At 40.7% G+C, this 21,569-nt stretch overlaps 1 protein-coding gene across 1 annotated transcript in view; it reads right to left on the bottom strand.

Moving 5' to 3' along the window:
• Nucleotides 1–3,052: 3,052 nt before the first annotated feature.
• The window catches only part of SPAG1 (sperm associated antigen 1), a 106,023-nt gene continuing 87,506 nt past the window's right edge, over nt 3,053–21,569 (bottom strand). The window contains exons 14-19 of the mRNA XM_082859139.1: nt 16,928–17,094; nt 13,134–13,263; nt 11,122–11,248; nt 5,953–6,117; nt 4,272–4,643; nt 3,053–4,165 (exon numbers count right to left, since the gene is read on the bottom strand). Of these exons, the coding sequence (XP_082715265.1) occupies nt 4,034–4,165; nt 4,272–4,643; nt 5,953–6,117; nt 11,122–11,248; nt 13,134–13,263; nt 16,928–17,094 (1,093 nt within the window). The 3' untranslated portion in view covers nt 3,053–4,033. The remainder of the gene's footprint in view (nt 4,166–4,271; nt 4,644–5,952; nt 6,118–11,121; nt 11,249–13,133; nt 13,264–16,927; nt 17,095–21,569) is intronic.

The following is a 21,569-nucleotide window of genomic DNA, read 5'->3' as shown; positions in this document are numbered from 1 at the left end:
TGGCCTATATTATGTTGAGGTTATGTTTCTTCCATATCCAATCTGTTGCAGGTTTTTATCATGAAAGGATGTTGCATTTTGCTATATGCTTTTTTCTGCATCTATTGAGATCATCATGTGATTTATTTCTTTCTTTCTGTTAATATGGTATATTAGATTTATTAACTCACATGTGTTGAACCATTCTTGTATCCCAAGGATAAATCCCACTTAGTCATATATTTAGTTGTTCCTACGTTAAGCCCATACATCTTTATGATTGTTATAAATTCTTGCTTACTGACCCCCTTCATCATTACATAATGACTTTCTTTGCTTCTTGTTATTGTTTTTGGCTTAAGGTCTATTTTGTCTGATATTAGTATGGTTATCCCCACTTTTTGTGGTTTCCACTTGCATGGAATATCTTCTTCCATCCCTCATTTTGAGCCTGTGTGTCTTTAAAGCTGAAGTGAGTCTCCTGAAGGAAACATATAGTTGGGTCTTGTTTTTTTAATCAATCCAGCCACTCTGTGCCTTTTAACTGAATTCAATCCATACATTCAGAGTAATTATTGATATGTACGGACTTACTATTGCCATCTTATTGATTGCTTTCTGGTTTCTATTTCCATTGTTTCTTTCCCCTTTGTTTCTGTTTTTTCCTTATGTTTCTTTTTCCTTTTGTTTCATCTTGGTAAACTGGTGATTTCCATGGTGATATGCTGTTTTCCCTTTCTGAAATCTTTCATGAATCTGCCCTAGACTTTTGCTTTGTGGTTACCATGAGGCTTAGCTAAAACAGCTCATAGATGAAACAGTCCACTTTACACTGACAGCACCTTCATTCACCTATGAAGACTCCTTCCTTCACTAGCCCCCCTTTTACATTTTTGATGTCACAATCTATCTTTTTATGTTGTATATTTAATTATAGTAGCTATAGTTACTTTTAATACTCTTTTCTTTTAACCTTTATCTGTAATTGGTGGCTAATACACCATCTTATTATAGAATTAGAATTTTCTAAATCTGAGCATGTATTTTTCACCTTTACAGGTATAAAGGTGTTTTCATGTCATTGATGAGCCTCTTTTCATGTCAGCTTGAAGAACTCCTTTCAACATTTCTTGCAAGGCAGGTCTAATGGTGATAAACTCCCTCAGCTTTTGTTTGTCTTGGGAAAGTCTTTATTTTTCCTTCATATCTGAAGAATAACTTTGCTAGATAGAATATTCTTGGCTGGGAGTTTTTAATCTTTCAATGCTCTGAATATGTAATCCCACTCTCTCCTAGCCTGCAGGGGTTTTGGTGAGAAACCTGTTGATAGCCCAATGGATGTACCTTTGTAGGTTATACTTTTTTTCCCCCCCGGCTGCCTTTAGAACTCCTTATCTTTGATTTTTGGTAGTTTCATTACAACGTGTCTTGGAGAAGGTATTTTCACATTTAGATAACAGGGTGATCTATTAGCTTTGTGAATTTGGATGTCCAAGTCTCCCCAGATTTGGGAAGTTTTCAGCTATTATTTCAGTAAACTTTCTGTCCCCTTCTCCCTCTGGATCCCCAATTCTTCTAGTATTGATATTTGCTCTCTGTCTCAAGTCCCATAGAGCATGCATGCTTTCTTTGCTCTTTTTTATTCTGATTTATTTCAAAATTCTCATCCCCTAAGTCATTTATTCTGTCTTCCATCTGCTCTGCGCTACTGCAGAGGCTCTCCAGTGCATTCTTCATCTCATTCACCAGAATTTCTGTTTAGCTCTTCTTTTTTGTGATTTTTTTGGTAAAGAGTTAATTTTGTTCACGTATTTTCCTTCCTATTGTCATGAAGCTGTCTTTCTGAGTTTTCTTGTAGCTCACTTCAGAACAGCTTCTTCAGAAGAGTTTCTTCAGAACAGCTATTCTGATCTCTTTATCAGCTACATCAGAGTATTCTGTCGCTTTGAGCCCGATTGTTGGAGAATTACTGGTATCTTTTGGAGGTGACATATTTTCTTGATTTTTCATGTTCCTTGTATTTTTGTGTTGCTGTTTTTGCATTTGAAGTAGCAGGCACCTCCTTAAATCTTTACTGGTTGCCTTCAGTTGGGATACTAATCATTGGTGTTGCTATATGAGGGGTTTCCCCGGTTTCCGCTCCACTCTTCTTGTTCTGCCTTGTGGCAGAATCCTTAACCTTTTATGTTTCTCCTTATTCTTAGAATTCATCAGACCGGCTGCTGGAAACCTCTCCTTTGTCTTCCAGAAGGTAGTGTTATAGCTCCAGTTGCCATTTCTCCCCTACCCACAGACTCTGGTCCATCCTTCTGAGAATACTCCAACTACTGCACCTGCTCTCACTGCTGCAGCACTCAGGAGCATGCAGAAGGATCTGGTCACAGAATGGCAGGAGGTGTGGGTTTAGCACTTGGGGTGTTGGGGATGCCCACAGACCCAGTGGGGAGATCCCTAAATAGGGTACTCCCAGAGGCTTGTGGGCAGACTTCCTGCTGAAGTCCTGAAGCTGTCTGCAGAAACTGTGCTCCTTTAATGCCCTTGATATTCTTATCTGCTTCCTTCACTTTCTCTTCCCTTCCTTCAGTCATGGAGGTCCTCCCTCAGGACTCCGGCTGGGGAGAAACAAGTTTCTCCAGGTGTGAACCCAACAGTTGGGACAGCCCGGCACTTGCTCACTGCTTACCACCTCCTCCACGGGAGAGGCTGCCCCATGCAGCTAGTACTGGGTATGTAACTGTCAACAAAAGAGAACGTTTCCTTTTTATGTTTCTACTGTAAAGTTACTAACACACTCCATCATGTACTTGCACAGAAACTTAGTATCATTCAAAAGGAGAAGACTGTTTTGTTCATTTGCTTGAAGACTAGAGTTAAATACCCATCACAGCAGATTTTCATTTATGAGCTTAGGAAAGAATAGTTTTTTTAAAAAATGGCACAGTTTGAAACCATTTACCCACAATACTTTAAATATTCTTTAATTATTAAATATTAGATAATAATGGATATGGTAATAATGAATGTGATAGTCATCTTTCGTCTGCTCTTCTAAAGAGCAAGAAAATGCTTCAGAAGAAGAAACCTGACCAAAGACTACAGAATTAAATGACAGCACACTGATAGAGACCTGAAGGTTTTATGGTAAGAAACACCTTTACTCTGACCCAGTTAACAAGGGAGCTCTCAATATAAAGAGTTCTTCACTTTCCCTTTTGCACGAAGGGAATAAATATGATTATGCTTAAAGGAGGGGGGGAACAAAGAAAAAAGAGGGAGAAGTCATTTTAAATGTTTGGGGGAAGTGTGGGAGTGACAATTCAAATAGAAATGCAGGCTTAGTTGCTTTTATATAGTGGTTGTTTCGTTATTGCTTATATAAGCAACACATAAGGGAAACTTGCCTTTAAAGATCTAGTAAAAAGTAGAATTTCAGGCAATTTTTGTTCTTAATTATTAGGTAATGCTTCCATATTAGAAAAAAATAAGTTCCTCTTATAGCTCTAAATTAATAATCACAATTTATTTAATAATCATTTCATATTATAGACTTAAGTGTTACATTTCATCTTAGAGGCCTGTAATCCACAAGGAGTATAAAATGGGATTTATATATATCTTAGCAGGAAATAAAAGTGATGTAATAATCACTTAATGATTTTCACTTTTAAAAATGAACTGTAAAGAAATACATTTCTATCAAACTTAACAGGACTCCTTCATACCCAAAGAAGTGTAATTTAACTCAAAATTTTAACAAGTCAGTTATTAAAAGAAAATGTATAATATAAATTAAAATGCATCTTAACGAGTTCCAGATATACTTATTAAATATAAAGATGTTAGCTCTGGTACATAAGAAAATATTTACAACTAATAAAAAGCAGATTGTAGAATATATGTGTTCTATGTATAAAAATAAGTAAAATAGTTTATAGTCCAGACCAAGGGATCTTTTCTAAGCCAGGTTTTATCCATGCAACTCTATTACAATACCATCTCATTAGCATTACTGGGACACATACATGCATGGAAGAAATCTAACAATAATCTTTATTTAAAGCTCATACTGCCTTTTGAGGGCCTGCACGTCTTCTAATGTAAAATGTTTGTTTGGTGTGTCTGAGAGGTCATCAAAGAGCTGTTTAATCTGCTCCTTTTGGCCCTTGCTAATCAGTGTCAACATCATCTGAAAGAAGGAGAAAAATTATATTAGCATACAAACTGGCATTTTAAAGTTGTTATAAAAACCCTAAAAAAATCAATCTCCATGAATAACATAGTTTGACACTTACTTTAAACCTTTCTGCTTTACTCAGATATAAAAGATGCTGATATACCAAAGAAGGATCTTTATCAATAAGATTATTTTTCAGAGACTGGATGAGGAGCAGGAATGTATCCCCTTCAAGTTTGTTGCTCAACAACACTGGCAAGTCTTTCGGTTCAGTGATGGCTAACAGGTGTGCACAGGCTTCTTCATCTTTCCTAGTACTGACTGCGTTTATAACCTGGCCAAATTCGTAAGCATTGTTAGGCTTGGGGATTGGTAGTTTCTCATAGAATTCTCGTGGCCCGTTGCTTGTGTCCCCCATCTCAGAAGCACGGGAGTCAGTTGAGACGTCCTCCGAGGTCCTTTCAGGCTCCTCTTTCTGGCCTTCATTCACCTTCAGGGGGAGACAGATTACACCGTGACACAACAGCCACTGCACACACCCCAAGTTACCTTCATTAAAACGGGAAGGGGGCTTCCCTGGTGGCGCAGTGGTTGAGACTCCACCTGCCGATGCAGGAAACACGGGTTCGTGCCCCGGTCCGGGAGGATCCCACATGCCGCAGAGCAGCTAGGCCTGTGAGCCATGGCCGCTGAGCCTGCACGTCCGGAGCCTGTGCTCGGCAGCAGGAGGGGCCACAACAGTGAGAGGCCCACGTACCGCAAAAAAAAAAAAAAAAAAACCCAAAAAACGGGAAGGAACTGAAAAACACAAATGGACTGTAGTTTAGTCAAGTTCTAAGTGAAAAATATATAACTTGTAATAATCATAAAATCTACTTTTTTTTAGGAACTTTTAAAGTATAAGTATCCATTCATAAAAGCATTCATTTTTAAAGTTTAAAAAAAATCTTGACACTGAGAATATGACAGTGAAATTTTATAATTTTCCACAAGTAAAAGCTGCTGCATGGAGGAAGACCTGTAACAACTTTATATCTCTTCTTCATGATAAATTTTACATTTACTTGTTTCGTTACATTTGATAGAGAAGTCAACTTACATTTTTCAATTCTCTTAAAACAGCTTTTTCCTTCCCTCCTTAGAGGGAAAAAACTCCCTAGCTTCTTTCACATATTAGCCTCTAACTCTTAGTAGAAATGTAAGATGATAGGTAGCTGATATAGTATTCATGAATACACAGGAATCCAAGAGCTGACATTCTTCACTGAAGGCAAAACAAAAGGCTACAGCACAACGCATTGAGTTGTCTGAAATCACAAAGGTAGGTTTGATTCTAGGGTAGTCCAGGACCCCTGATGAGGCCGGTCTTGTTTACAAGTTTACTAAAAAAGTCTAAATCAATCATGAGCCCTCTATGGGGTGTGGCGTGCAGGACCACTGAAATTGAATCAGTCCTGTAGGGTTCTCTGGGTCGACCAGGAAGCAAAGCTCAGCGGCCACAGGCTCGCAGGGCAACCTGGAGTGGAAGCAATAAAACCACAGGCCAGGTGGTACCGGGGGAGGGGAGCACAGAAAGGAAGAATGCAGACACCCAAGGGTCCTTGGACCCAAGCTGGGAAATGCAATGGCTAATTATCACAACAAAAGAAAAATCTTGTCATTAATTTGTTAAAATGTCTTCATTGATCATCAGAATAAAAACATGAAAAATTTTAAAGTCATAGGAATATGACCTCAGAATCCCATATGAGTATAGGATCTCCAAAAGAGTACTTTCAGAGATAATCAAATACACATACCTCTTCAATCTCAATTTTCCTTCTCTCCTTTTCTTTGTTGAATAATGCTGCATTCTCCTGAACATTCAGGGTTCTGGTTACCTCCTCCAGTTCCATTTTTGCCTCAATAATATTTGGGTCTAGTAGGAGAACTTTATGGAGATCGTTTAAACTTTTCTGATAATTCTGAAAGCAGGAAGGCAGAGAAAATAATTTTCATACATAAAAGGAGAAGGGGCACAGATGAGCCCAGGTGGGAGTGAAATTGGTGAGATGAGTACACAGAGTGTGTGTAGTGGGTTCCATTAGTACCGCAGTAGTAAAGTTAGGCCTATGAGATAAGTCTTGGGCTAAAATATTGTAGCCCACAACACAGTGGCCATCCTCTACAGAAGAGTGAGCCCGGAATCTGGGGTTAGAAGGCAAGTTAAGTTCTGTACCACCACAGCTTTCATAGTCCCTGGCACACACAGGCATTTGTGGTCTGCTGAATGAATTGATGAAAGAGCGAACAGCCTCACATCAGCACCTACTAGTAATGAAAGCTTGAGCAAGATCCCACTTCAGCTTTCTGAGCTTCAGTTCTCTCATCTTGAAAGTAAGGATGAAAAGAGATTCTACTCTAGTTTTCACGAGGTTGTGCCGAGTAATCAGCTCATTAATAAAATAACATGGGAGTGGCTTAGCCTTAGAAAGAGCTGGGCCAGTGTTAGCTGTTACCATGATGCCCTGTTCTGTAACACCCTTCTGGTTGCCTACTGCTCAAACAGCCTAGAGTCAACCATTATTCCTCCATAAAGAGTCAGGCAATACACTGGAGAGGTTGAGGGGAAGGAGAAGGGATCTACGCTTAACCAGACACTGCACAGAACCTGCTGGCAGAGACGGACACCGCAGAATCACAGTCTGCTGTGACAAGCCACATTCTAGAACTACAGACTAGACCCGTGTTTTGATTAAGCCAAAATTAATTCTGTGAGGAGGCCAGGAATTCCAATGACGTGTCACCTCTCAAGTACTCACGACATATAATAACAGCATGCACTGGACGCTGAAGCACAGGTAAGATAAGCTGGTGGTTACGTGACACTCCTGGGGGACGAGCTGTAATGCCGCGGCCCTTCCCACTCCACCCAGCAACATACTAGAGCAAGAGTGATGTGTTTAAAAGGGATAACCTTAAACCTGCTCTAATGTATTTTTTAAAAAGGTAAATTATTTACAAACTGTAGTACATCAGCGCTATTAACAACAATCTCCACATAGCACTTTGTCACAACAGCGCAGTTGGAAAACCTGCTACAAAAGGCAAATGACACTGTGTTTCCATCCTAGGTGTTCAGGCACGGAATCATACTGAAAGGCAAGAAGGGGGGGCAGCGGGGCAAGCTGAGGGAGTAATAATAGCTAACTCTTACCCGTCTCAACATTTTGCAAGTATTCTTATTTTAGTCCCACAATAGCCCTATAAATACTGTTACTGTCCCCATTTAAAGATGAGGAAACTGAGGCATAGAAAGATTATCTTTGAGATGATGAAAGCAGCACTGAGCAGAAGGTGAATGATAAGACGGTTGTGGAGCTCAAGTGAGAGGCCTGAAAATGGAGACTTGTGAGCTGCAGCCTTGGAAATAGAAGGCCACCGGCAAGGAGTTGACATGACTATTTTTTTCATCCATTCAAGGAACAACTGTGCCTAAAGACCAATCTGTCTGGTTGGAAGAAACCTAAGAAAGCAAGAAATACACTTTGATAAATGTTAAACAGAGGCAGGCAAGTGTGAAGAGAGGGCCTGACAGCAGGAGGCACGGGGATGGCCATGGAGCAGGGAGGCGGTGACAGAGGAGGGGCTGGGGTGCCGGGTCAACACAGCATCAGACCAGATCCGGCCCTCCGTGGGCCAGGGGCTAGGACACCATGGGGGAAAGGATAGCCGGGGCCCCGGCCCTTGTGGAAGCTTACGTCTTATGAGGGGAAACAGTAAGAAAACAAGTGAACAAATGAATAAATAAAGTAAGCGTGCAGTGTCATTTATGCAATTAAGAGAAGCAAGGATGGAGACGGATGCTAACGAGGGGGAGGAGTCTCCTTTGACACGGGTGTCAGAGAACAAAGGACCTGAAGGGAAGCCAGCCACGCAGAGTGGGGGGCAGAGCAGAGCTCACACAGAGAGAGAAGTGCGGCTCCAGCAAAAAGGAGGACGTTAAAAGTTGCTAATGACCTTATCAGGCCTCAAAAAAAAAAAAAGGTAAAGTATAATCACGTGTTTGTGATAACATTTACTATTAATAAATGTGCTTAAACTCCAATAACAGCAATTATTTTAGACGATATTACTCTTTTTGATACTTTTGGCCTGATAGCATCCCCGGTTGGCTGTGAATTCCCTAAGGCAGGCACTATGTCTTACCACCTCTATGCTCCCAAAGCCTAGCACGTGAGTGGCACTCGACAGAAGACATAAATTGTAAGTAAAAGCAAAATGTTCAATTATCTTTTCTTATGAAGAACAGCTGAACATTAAGGAAAGCCCTATATTTTTCAAACCTGGCACACAGAAAAAATAAAATAAAGCAAGCTAGAAAACGAACAAAATATCTGAGAAAGCACAGGCAGGGCCCCAGCTCCCTGTGAGCCTCTGTGCCACCTGCTCACCAGTCACACAGGGGAAGCCAATCCAGGTGTGAGTTCTGATGCGTTTTATAAGCAGTGGTAGCCTTTGAAGATCCTGAAATTAAATTCACTTGGCACATAAACTACAGGGTATACAGATCAAGTTATAAGAAATCAAACCAGGAAAGATGCCAGCCTCATACTCCAGTGGGATAGCATTACTAAAAATTGGGATTATCTTTCTGCATCATAATACAATTTCTAGAATTCATTCCAAGGAAGTATAAAATTCCGGTCTTTCATTAGGTACAACTTCTGACTTTGAATCAAGTAAACAAGTTCAAAGAGTCAGGCAGCCAGTATGGGATAAACCTGTTCTAAGGGTCTGGATATAAACTCATGAGTCATGCAGATCATGAGTACCTCACGGACCCAAATCCATCGGGTTCAAAAACAGTTGAGTAAATTTTCAAGAAGCCTCTTTTAATTCATGGTGCCACACACCACCTAGGAAATCTTTACATGAGGTTTACAAATGAGTATGTTGCTAACAAAAGAAAGGGGAGGGGACTGGTCAGGTCGCCTGGGCCCTGGGAATACAGTGAACACACTGTGAATACACGACACAGTGCAGCTGTGGAGCCGCTGGGCTGGTGAGTGGGGCATCCACATGCTGGGAGGGTGACGCACCCCAGTTCCATGGGGACAGAAGCTCCTGCGCTCAGGACATTTCTGGACCTCGCCCTACACACCTCTTCACTTGCCTGTTCATCTGTGTGCTATATAACAAACTTAGAAGGGCAGGGGAGGGGAGGAAAGGGAGGGCAGCTGCATGGCCCCGCTGGTCAGGGGTAGAGGTGTGGCTCCACTGCAGCCTGAGGGGATCTAGGACCTAGAAAAGCCTGAGCACTCAGTGCACACAGGTCGTACTCATTTGATACAGGACACAAAAACATGACCACCCTCTCTCAACAAAACCTAGGTTTTATGGAATATATTTTTAGATATTTCCCTGTCAGTGATGGGCAGGGAATTACAGGAACTCTCTCAAACTCAATAAGGTCAACACTCCTCCCTCAAATCTCTCCCTCCTGCTGTACACCCTCCCGTATCACACTGTACTGCTCAGCCACCTGAGACAGAAACCTGTACTTATCCAAAGAAAATGAAAACACTAACTTGAAAAGATACTCCCATGCTCACTGCAGCATTATTTACAATAGCAACCTAAGTGTCCACCAGTGAATGAAGAGAAAGAAAATGTGGTATATCTACACAATGGAATATTATTTAGCCATAAAAAAGAAGGAAGTTCTGCCATTTGTGACAACATGATGGACTTTGAAGGCATCATGCTAAGTAAAATTAGTCATACAGAGAAAGACAATTACCTTATGATCTCACTTACATGTGGAATCCAAAAAACCCAAAAAAACCCACCACCAACAAAAAAAACCACCACCTGAACTCACAGAAACATAGAGAACAGAATGGTGGTTTCCAGAGGCAAGGTAGGAGTTGGGGTGTGGAGGATGGGTGGGAAAGGTTGAAGACCCTCAAAAGGCACAAAATTCCAGTTACAAAATAAGTCATGGAGATGTAAACAGCATGGTGATTCGAGATAGTAATCGTGTATTGTATATTGGAGAGTCTCTAAGAGAATAAATCTTAAAAGTTCTCGTCACACACAAAAAATTTGTAACTATGTGTGGTGAACTACACATATTGTGATCATTTCACAGTATATACAAATACCAAATCACTATGTTGTACACCTGATACTGATATAAAATGTCAATTATATCTCAGTTAAAAAAAACTTTAAAGAGGAAAAAAAAAAGTCAATGACCTGTACACTGACAATGTGTGAATTTCATTGTATTAAACCTTAATCAACTTGATTCTTTAAAAATACCATTTCAGGAAATGCCATTTCCCAGTATGATCTGATTTTTCCTTGTCATGTTATTTTCTACAAATGTGAACATTCACTCAAGTTTTCCACACAGAAGAATCATCATAAAGAAAAATGTAATTATACAATACTTTCCTTGAAAATAATGGTGTGGTTTTCTTAGAGAAGAATGCCATCCTATAGCCTCACACTGACCACCGGCCAGTTTACAGCCCAAATCACAACAAACTTCCCCGCCTCTGCCATGTCTCTACCAACGTCCATGGGGTGAACACATTCTCCGTTCTGATACCTCCCACCCTACAGACAACCCCAGTCCCCTGCTAGAGGAATCCAGTGGCGGTGATGATGGCCTTCAGTAATTCAAACAAACCTTCCTGTCCTTTAAAGTGGACCTATTATAACTAACAACACTCCTTAGAAAATCAGGAAATAAATCATCGCTTTTGAGCTGGAAGGAATCTTAGAAATTATCTAGCTCCACATTATAGTCCGGGGAAATCTGAGGCATCTTCCAAGGTTTGGGGACTGCTGAGTACAGAACTGGGATTAAATCCCAGGATAATGTCACTGCCATTCCTTGAGCCCACAATTTATGTTCATGAAAACCACATGATCTGTTCAGAGCTGACATTTATATATTAAAACGAAGATTTCCTCACCTTGAGTCCTTTGTAAGCAAGAGCTCGTCTATAGCATGCCTTCACATTCCCGAGATCTATCTGAAGCGCCTGGTCACAGTCCTGCTTTGCCTCTTCAAACTGGCCCAGCTTCAAGTAACAGAGGGCTCTGGTATGTAATGGAACTCAGCATTATGGAAGTAAAAACAACATATCTATAAACTTGGACAACTAACAGAAATCAGAAAATAGATAAACAAGTCCGTTTCTACACCACAGCTGCTGCAATTGAAACCTAACATTTTCCTCCAATTATGGCATTTTCTTGCAATACTTGAAATTAGGGCCCTGGGGATACAACCGCAATCAAAACAGTCCCGGCCCTCAGGGAGGCTGCAGTCTAGGGGAAGAGACAGTCAAAAGAAGCAAACACAATAAAATCTGTAGAGGATGCTCTGGTAGCACAGAGCTGAGACTCTCATCACATTTGGTGGAGCTGAAGCAAGGGGAGGAATAGTCAGGGAAGACTTCCCAGAAGAAGTGACGTTTAAGTTGAAGCCCAGAGTACAAATTGAGAATTATCCAATGCGAAGGCACTGGGCTGAGATTTAATATGTAGGGAGGGCACAGCACATGCAAAGTCCTACGGTGACAGAGAACACGGTGCTCTTGATGGACTAAGAAAAGAGCGCTATGGTGGTGATGAGGCTGGGAGAGTGGGAGGCCAGATCAGAAAGGTCCCGGCAGGAGGCTGAGCTTTATCCCAAGGTTAATGGTAGTCCAGTGATGGGTTTTTAAGCAGAGGCTGATCTGTTCACCATGTTTTAGGAAGATCGCTCCAGCTGCAGCATGGAGAATCAGAGGGAACATGACTGTGCGGGGATACCTGGGAGGGCACTGCAGACATCCAGGGAGAGCCGGTGTCAGCGGAGGAGGGGCTGACGGTGAGGGTGGACAGAAAGGCTCACGCCCAAGAGGAATTTAGAAGGTAGGACATCTGAGCTGCTGACAGACTGGAGAGGGAGGCGTGGGTCAGGGATGATAACCCACCATGAGTGCAGAAGGGAGGGAGGTGCTCAGGTCCGGGGCTCAGAGACAAAGATTTGGGGGACATAATTGGAAGGTGGTAAATGGAGCTGGGGAGAGGATTAAATGGCCCAGAGAACATTAGAGCAGACAAGGGATCTATGCCTTTAGAAGCCCGAGAACACCAGGGAAAGAAAAAAGAAAAGTGAGAAGGGGAGAGCCAGGCAAGTGAGCTGTCTGCACCGCAGCCAAGAGGAGAGGTGGTCTCCAGGAAAAACTGAGTGGCCAGTGATGCCCAAGGCCACCGAGGCTGAACAGGAGAAGGGTAGAAAAGTACCTGTTGGGTTCAGTGACAGAATCTTTCACAAAAAAGGCTGCCAAAAGAGGAAAACATGTACAAAAACAAAGCAGTGAGAGATTAAAAGTTTTTTCTGAAATGGCTAGGAGAATCCATGCTGAGCCCCTATTTAGGAACCATACCTTATTCTTCCTTGTCACTGCAGACTCTATCTATGCCCTAAAAATCCCCAAATCACCATATTCTAGGTTAACTATCTTTTTTACCATAATGTGTTAAACATGGCACCTTGAGCAGCATTCTGGAAAAATCTGCCCATTCCTACTACACATTAGAAGATGCTGGGCCCTTCCCTTAGCACTTCAAGAGAAAAGGGGCCCTTAAGACACTAGTTTGAAAGGCAGCTGATTCCTGCCCCCACTCTGGAGGACCGCGCTGAGGCCTCCTCACGAGCCGCGGCGAGGCCACACACCACGGAGAATCAAAGCAGCACCAGCCAGGGCAGCCATGGCCACGCGGGAACCTAGCGCAGTCCACGTCAGACCTTCCAGCTCCGAGACACATCATGTTTTCAATCTCTCCGATAGCCCCACCTCTTTAAAAAACACTCACTTAAAACAATTTGCTATATAGAGTCTCAGAATCATGGGAATAAACTTCGGCAAGTAATTTATAATTTTTTCATCAAAACTATGAACATAAGAAATATAGAAAGTCACAAAGAACTTGCCTGTTTGTATAAATGGCACATTCCTTGTTAATTTTTAAGCATTCACTGTATTTACTAAGGGCATCTTTATAGTTTTTGTCCTTTACACATTGATTTCCTTCTTCTTTAAGGGTTTTAAACATTTCTTCATCTATGGGACACACACAAAAAAGAGCAAGTATTCATATAAGCACCTTTACAAAACTGTAAGTAAGTGACCACAACCATACAGAGCTAAAGTCTAAATGGAACGAAACGTTGTATACAAATTAAAAAGATAAATTGGCTATAAGTAAAAATGATTATACAATTATGACACTATTTTTTCAAATTAGAGAATAAAATACAAGTGATTCTATCCTTTTATCCATATTGGCACGCCTTCTTTTCTCTGCTGGAGATAGAAATATCTAGTGTTTGGTGTAGTAACTATTTCATGAAAAGTGAACAAACCAACCCATTAAAGCCTGAATTAGACATCTTCCTTGGAATCACACCTCCTCCACTCTCTGCTCCTAAGGTTTAAGTAAAGCAAATCCCACCCTAGCCCTACCTTTTGGAGTAATCTTTGTTTTACTAACCAGCACACTATGTTCCCTTGGCCACAATAATCTAATTGGTCAGGAATGGACCTATGAGAGCCAATGAGCTACAATAAGATTTTAGTGGCAGCTTCTGGTAAGGTAATTCTTGCTCTTTGCCGTGGAACATGAGGATAAAAGGAGGAGCTATTTTGCCATCGTGTGATGCAAGGGGAGAATCTGTCTGAGAATGGGGCCAACAGAGCAAGAGAGAGGCCAAGACAGACAGCTAACGAATAACCTCTGAGTGCCGAATCCAGTCATCCCTGCAGCCATCCTACTTGTGGCCTTTTCCACAAGGGGTGCCGATACACAACCTCTTTTGCTTAAGACAGTAATGGTTGGGTTTTCTGTTATCAGCGATCAGAGTCCCAACTATTACTATTGCCTATTATCTTGCCGTGAGCATGGCTGACTCCTCACTCAGGATCCATTTCCTTCTTCCTAAGGGTACCTCAACATTCATTCAGCTATCACTCCTCTCCTACTCAGCCCATGTGTCCAGGGGAAGCTGACCCCACTGATCGGGGAACTCATGGCATGGCATTTCTTCATTACAGGGAGGGGTTCAGCAATGGGCACATGACCCATTAGAATAAATACCAACAGAGCTCAGCCAACAGAATAACAGGCTAAAAAAGCTGGGTCTTTGGGGCAACATATCTCCTCATTCTTAAATTAATGCCACCAAAAGCAATGGTGCCTCTCTCCTTTTGGACATTGATATGTGCAGACATGAAGTCTAAAACTGCTACATTTCTATTATTTCTGGCCAGAGCCTGAGCCCTGACAAGTTGTGCCTGATTTTAGAGCCTGTCTGGGCCCTTTCAGTTACTTGAGCCAAAACTATTCCTTACAGTTATAAGTCAACAGATACTCTGTTACTTGCAACCAAAGTTTTCTAACATACATAAAATGTTAAAATTTAAAGTTTTAAATCTATGTAATAACTTTATGGAGTATCTTGATATAAAATAAAATTGCATAACAAATTTTAAAATATGCCTTTAAATTCTGTGATCTAAAAATCTTGATAGATGTACTGAATTTATAGTATAAACTTGGAATGTAAAAAATAATCTTATTTGTCCCTCTGCACAAATGGCATGACATATTAACTTTTCATCCTTTATTTCAAATTACAGAATATTTCTGCCTAATGTTTCATGTTTCAAAAGAACTCACACTATGTGGCCAAATGACAGTCCCCATAAATCTTGGTACATCTAAGCTCTGAAACAGAATATTACAGAGGATTTTTTTTCTTCCAAGTTGCTGAAAAACTTTCCTCAAGCTTTTCTTCCTACATTATTTTTAAGTCTTTGGTATCCAGTCTCACTAATAATTAGTACACAAATATGAACAGAAAGAGCTGATTATTCTTGTGCTCATGATTCACTATCACATATCTATAGTATGGTTAGTATATGCACGTTCTTAGTAATGAATAGCTACCCTTTACTGAGTAAACGCTTTGTGCCAGGCCCCATTCATAATGGATTCTAGAAGCTAGAGATCTCCATGTTTTTCCCAGGACTGCTGAACCATCTAAAAGCCTTGGCAGAAGTTCCCGGCATCTTCATTCTAGGCAATGAAAAGGGTGAGCCATTGGGACATCATGGCTCAGCACGTCTGCAAGATGAAGCTCGACACAGACACACATGGGGTTCCTAAGCAGGCAGGAGAAATGGAGCTTCAGCCAGCTTTCAAGCAGAAGGCAAGCGTGAAGCCACATTAAACACTCTGCACAAAGTTCTGAGATAAGCACTGTGAGGATGTATGTATGGATGTGAACAACTACGATACAAGGCAGAAGGAGGTACTGCTAGATATATGTTGTAGGGCTTTTTTTTTTTGAAAACCTATAGTTTATTTTATAAGAAAATTGGGATTAAATTACAAGGATCCATGTGACCCCAACTTCTGTCAGTCGTTTCATGATTTGTGAGGCTCTGGTCCCTTCCCTTGGCATGGTGGCACAGCCTGAAAAAAATGTATACTTTCTTGTTGTTACTTAATAGAGATCTTCCTGGGCATGTTCCCCAAAACACTCCACAGGATGGGAGAAAGGTGCTACTACAGAGTAACAATTTTTGTTCCTACTCCCTCTCTGCTTTGTAAAACCAAAGTCAGATGTTATATAGCCCTATCCCCAACCTTAAATGTAAACAACCAAACGATGTTTAAATTAAAGCCTTGCATCTTTGGCATTCTCGAATTTCTGCATGGTGAGATTTATAAAATTCATATGGAAGTACACAGAAGTTCTTATAATAAATGATGGCATTCCCTAAGACTTAATCTTTAGATCTCTCAATTATACTTTGTAAAACCTTGGTGATCTCATCTAACCTCATAACTTGAAATATCATTTATAACCTGCCTGCTTCCAAGTTTATATGTCAATACAACCTCCCTCCCCTCTCAAACTCTAAGTTCTTTTGAATGTCTAGTAGGTTTTCTGAACTTGATGTGTCCACAATTGAGTTCTTGATTGTTCCAAATCTAATTTTTCTGCGGTTTTACCATCTAATAAATGGCACTTCCATCCTTCTACTTACTCAAGACAGAAACCCTGAAATTATCTGCAGCTCTTCTCCCACATCCAACTAGTCAGCTTTACCTTTAAATTGTAACTAGAATCTAATAATTCTCACTACCTCTTCTACTACCCTCTTTATTCAAGCCACCCTTATCTCTTGACTGGATTATTATGGTAGTTTCTTAATGCCCCTATCTCTTCCTTCCTTGGCTTTCTATAACTGAATCTCATCACAGTAGCCAGGGTGATTTGTAGGGCTTTATTTTGCTTGATTATTTCAAAAACATCAATCTCATTAAACTAGCCTTGCCACATACATGGTGTGTAGAGAACTATATGCTACTCAATTCTTTTTTCTTATTTTTAATAATAATGCTGACTTAACGTTTATTAAGAGGCTACTATAAGCTTACACAGTCAGCACATGTGCTAAGTATTTCAAACGCAACTCTCCATTTATTCCTGAGAATAACTCCATGAGACAGTTACTCATACTTCCCCCTTTCATATACAAACACTGGAGGTATGTGGCAACTTCCTAAGACTCTGCAGTTAGAAAGAGGGAGAACAGGGTCTTAACTTAAACCCATAGCGGACGCCTGAGTTCAGGCACTTATCCTTCTGCTTTACTGTGAAAATATATGCACAGCTCCCGATAACCTTCAGAAGAAATAAGTGTAGGCTTCCCCTACCTGTGATGCCCGGTTGGTGATGGCTGCAGGAACTTCCCACTTGGTCTGGCGGCGTCTCTGCCACAGGCCGCCAAGCTCGCAACTGTGCGGAAGTGGGCACAGCAGGAATGGGCGACAGCTTCTCCCGCCAGCTTGGTCCATCCAGGGCCATTAGGATTTTTGTTATCCTAAAAAGAAAATCAGATTCCTCTGTTGATCATGCAATTTGCTTTCTACATTACTGGAGGTCATATCAAGAGTAAAATGTACAAATGCAATGCATTTCTGTACTTCCCTGTAGAAAGCACACAATCAAGCCATTTGCTATCCACATAAACAGTCTTAAAAAGGACTCTTAAAAATTGCCCCAGGGCTTCCCTGGTGGCGCAGTGGTTGAGAGTCCGCCTGCCGATGCAGGGGACACGGGTTCGTGCCCCAGTCCGGGAAGATCCCACATGCCGCGGAGCGGCTGGGCCCGTGAGCCATGGCCGCTGAGCCTGCACGTCCGGAGCCTGTGCTCCGCAACGGGAGAGGCCACGACAGTGAGAGGCCTGCGTACCACAAAAAAAAAAAAAAAAAAAGCCCCAAACTATGTAACTTTAGATCCTTTTTGCATCACAAGAAAAAATTAAGACATTCCTAATTAGTTTAAAAAATTTTTAATGTATATGCAATAAAATTTTAATTTTTAAAAAAGTGAAGTATAAAACTGAAAGTTAGGAGGCCTAGAAGAAATATCCCCTGTATAACATTTCATATAATTACTAAATTGATAATGTACTACTCTTGAGAATAATCAGAATTACTTTGGAATTTCTATGCCCAAAGTGCATACGAAACACAGGTATATAACACTGGCTGTTAAAAGTGATGAGGAGTAGCAGTTACATGGAATAGTGCTTCTTCTGGAAATATTTACCTGTGGTTAAGATACTCTTTACCTTGTGTTTTTTTTTTTTGTTTTTTTTTGTTTTTTTTTTGCGGTACGCGGGCCTCGCACTGTTGTGGCCTCTCCCGCTGCGGAGCACAGGCTCTGGATGCGCAGGCTCAGCAGCCATGGCTCACGGGCCCAGCCGCTCCGCGGCATGTGGGATCTTCCCGGACCGGGGCATGAACCCACGTCCCTTGCATCGGCAGGTGGACTCTCAACCACTGCACCACCAGGGAAGCCCTACCTTGTGTTTTTTTACATCTCTAAAATTATCCACTCTTTATGTTTTCATATGCATAAAGATGAAAGAATAGGATATTGGAGTCTACTACGAGGGCCCTTGTATTAATGACATTTGCTAATGGCTATCATAATATTGAGATAACATCCCTGATTATCACTTTCTCATCACTTTAAACTTACAAAATATCATACTTAGATTTTAAAACAAAACTGAATTATGTCTTTGGGAAAAATCTGGTTTCAAAAAAAAGGTGGTTCCTACCCACCAGAAAGACAAGATCCAGCCTCATCCACCAGAACACAGGCACTAGTCACCTCCACAGGGAAGCCTACACAACCCACTGAGCCAACCATAGCCACCGGGGGCAGACACCAAAAACAATGGGAACTACGACCTGCAGCCTGCGAAAAGGAGACCCCAAACACAGTAAGTTAAGCAAAATGAGAAGACAGAGAAACACACAGCAGATGAAGGAGCAAGGTAAAAACCCACCAGACCAAACAAATGAAGAGGAAATAGGCAATCTACCTGAAAAAGAATTCAGAGTACTGAGAGTAAAGATAATCCAAAATCTTGGAAACAGAATGGAGAAAATACAAGAAACGTTTAACAAGGACCTAGAAGAACTAAAGAGCAAACAAACAATGATGAACAACACAATAAATAAAATAAAAATTCTCTAGAAGGAATCAATAGTAGAATAACTGAGGCAGAAGAACGGATAAGTGACCTGGAAAATAAATTGATGGAAATAACCACCACAGAGCAGAATAAAGAAAAAAGAATGAAAAGAATTGAGGACAGTCTCAGAGACCTCTGGGACAACATTAAATGCACAAACATCTGAATTATAGGGGTCCCAGAAGAGGAAAAGAAAAAGAAGGGGTCTGGGAAAATATTTGAAGAGATTATAGTTGAAAACTTCCCTAATATGGGAAAGGAAATAGTTAATCAAGTCCAGGAAGCACAGAGTCCCATACAGGATAAATCCAAGGAGAAACATGCCAAGACACACATTAATCAAACTATCAAAAATTAAATACAAAGAAAAATATTAAAAGCAACAAGGGAAAAACAACACATAACATACAAGGGACTCCCCATAAGGTTAACAGCTGATCTTTCAGCAGAAACTCTGCAAGCCAGAAAGGAGTGGCAGGACATATCTAAAGTGATGAAAGGGAAAAACCTACAACCAAGATTACTCTACCCAGCAAGGATCTCATTCAGATTCAACAGAGAAATTAAAACCTTTACAGACAAGCAAAACCTGAGAGAATTTAGCACCACCAAACAACCTTTACAACAAATACTAAAGGAACTTCTCTAGGCAGGCAACACAAGAAAAGGAAAAGATGTACAATAACAAACCGAAAACAATGGGTAATAGAAACATACATATCGATAACTACCTTAAATGTAAATGGATTAAATGCTCCAACCAAAAGACATAGACTGGCTGAATGGATACCAAAACAGATCCATATATATGCTGTCTACAAGAGACCCATTTCAGACCTAGGGGCACATGCAGACTGAAAGGGGATGGAAAAAGATATTCCATGAAAATGGAAATCCAAAGAAAACTGGAGCAGCAATTCTCATATCAGACAAAATAGACTTTAAAATGAAGACTGTTACAACAGACAAAGAAGGACACTACATAATGATCAAGGGCTCAATCCAAGAAGAAGATATAACAATTGTAAATATTTATGCACCCAACATAGGAGCACCTCAATACATAAGGCAAATGCTAACAGCCATAAAAGGGGAAATCGACAGTAACACAATCCTAGTAGGGGACTTTAACACCCCACTTTCACCAATGGACAGATAATCCAAAATGAAAATAAATAAGGAAACACAGCTTTAAATGATACATTAAACAAGATGTACTTAATTGATATTTATAGGACATTCCATCCAAAAACAACAGAATATACTTTCTTCTCAAGTGCTCATGGAACATTCTCCAGGATAGATCATAGCTTGGGTCACAAATCAAGGTTTGGTAAATTTAAGAAAATTGAAATCGCATCAAGTATCTTTTCTGACCACAATACTATGAGACTAGATATTAATTACAGGAAAAAATCTGTAAAGAATACAAACACATGGAGGCTATACTACTAAGTATACTACTTAATATACTATACTACTACTATACTATACTACTTAATAACCAAGAGATCACTGAAGAAATCAAAGTGGAAATCAAAAAATACCTAGAAACAAATGACAATGAAAACACGAAGACCCAGAACCTATGGGATGCAGCAAAATCAGTTCTAAGAGGGAAGTTTATAGCAATACAATCCTACCTCAAGAAACAAGAAACATCCCCAACAACCTAACCTTACACCTAAAGCAATTAGAGAAAGGAGAACAAGAAACCCCACAAAGTTAGCAGAAGGAAAGAAATCATAAATATCAGATCAGAAATAAATGAAAAAGAAATGAAGGAAACAATGGCAAAGATCAATAAAACTAAAAGCTGGTTCTTTGAGAAGATAAGCAAAATTGTTAAACCATAGTCAGACTCATCAAGAAAAAAAGGGAGAAGGCTTAAATCAACAGATTTAGAAGTGAAAAAGGAGAAGTAACAACTGACACCGCAGAAATACAAAAGATCATGAGAGATTACTACAAGCAACTATATGCCAATAAAATGAACAACCTGGAAGAAATGGACAAATTCTTAGAGAAGCACAACCCTCTGAGACTAAACCAGAAAGAAACAGAAGATACAAACAGACCAATCACATGCACTGAAACTGAGACTGTGATCAAAAATCTTCCAACAAACAAACGCCCAGGATCAGATGGCTTCACAGGCGAATTCTATCAAATATTTATAGAAGAGCTAACACCTATCCTTCTCAAACTCTTACAAAATATAGCAGAGGGAGGAACACTCCCAAACTCATTCTACCAGGCCACCATCACCCTGATACCAAAACCAGACAAAGATGTCACAAAGAAAGAAAACTACAGGCCAGTATCACTGATGAACACAGATGTAAAAATCCTCAACAAAATATAAGCAAACAGAATCCAACAGCACATTTAAAGTATCATACACTTGGGTTTCCCTGGAGGCGCAGTGGTTGAGAGTCCACCTGCCAATGCAGGGGACACGGGTTCTTGCCCTGGTCCGGGAAGATCCCACATGCCGCGGAGCGGCTGGGCCCGTGAGCCATGGCCACTGAGCCTGCGCGTCTGGAGCCTGTGCTCTGCAACGGGAGAGGCCACAACAGTGAGAGGCCCGCGTACAGCAAAAAACCAAACAAACAACAAAAAAGTATCATACACCATGATCAAGTGGGGTTTATCCCAGGAATGGAAGGATTCTTCAATATACGCAAATCAAACAATGTGATAAACCATATTAACAAAATGAATAAAAACCATATGATCATCTCAATAGATGCAGGAAAAGCTTTCAACAAAATTCAACACTCATTTATGATAAAAACACTCCGGGA

The sequence above is a fragment of the Leucopleurus acutus genome (assembly GCF_964270905.1).
Source record: "Leucopleurus acutus genome assembly, chromosome: 17".
NCBI classification, from domain to species: Eukaryota; Metazoa; Chordata; class Mammalia; order Artiodactyla; family Delphinidae; genus Leucopleurus; species Leucopleurus acutus.
Note: the sequence above shows the minus strand (reverse complement) of the source record. Positions and strands in the feature narration are given on the sequence as shown.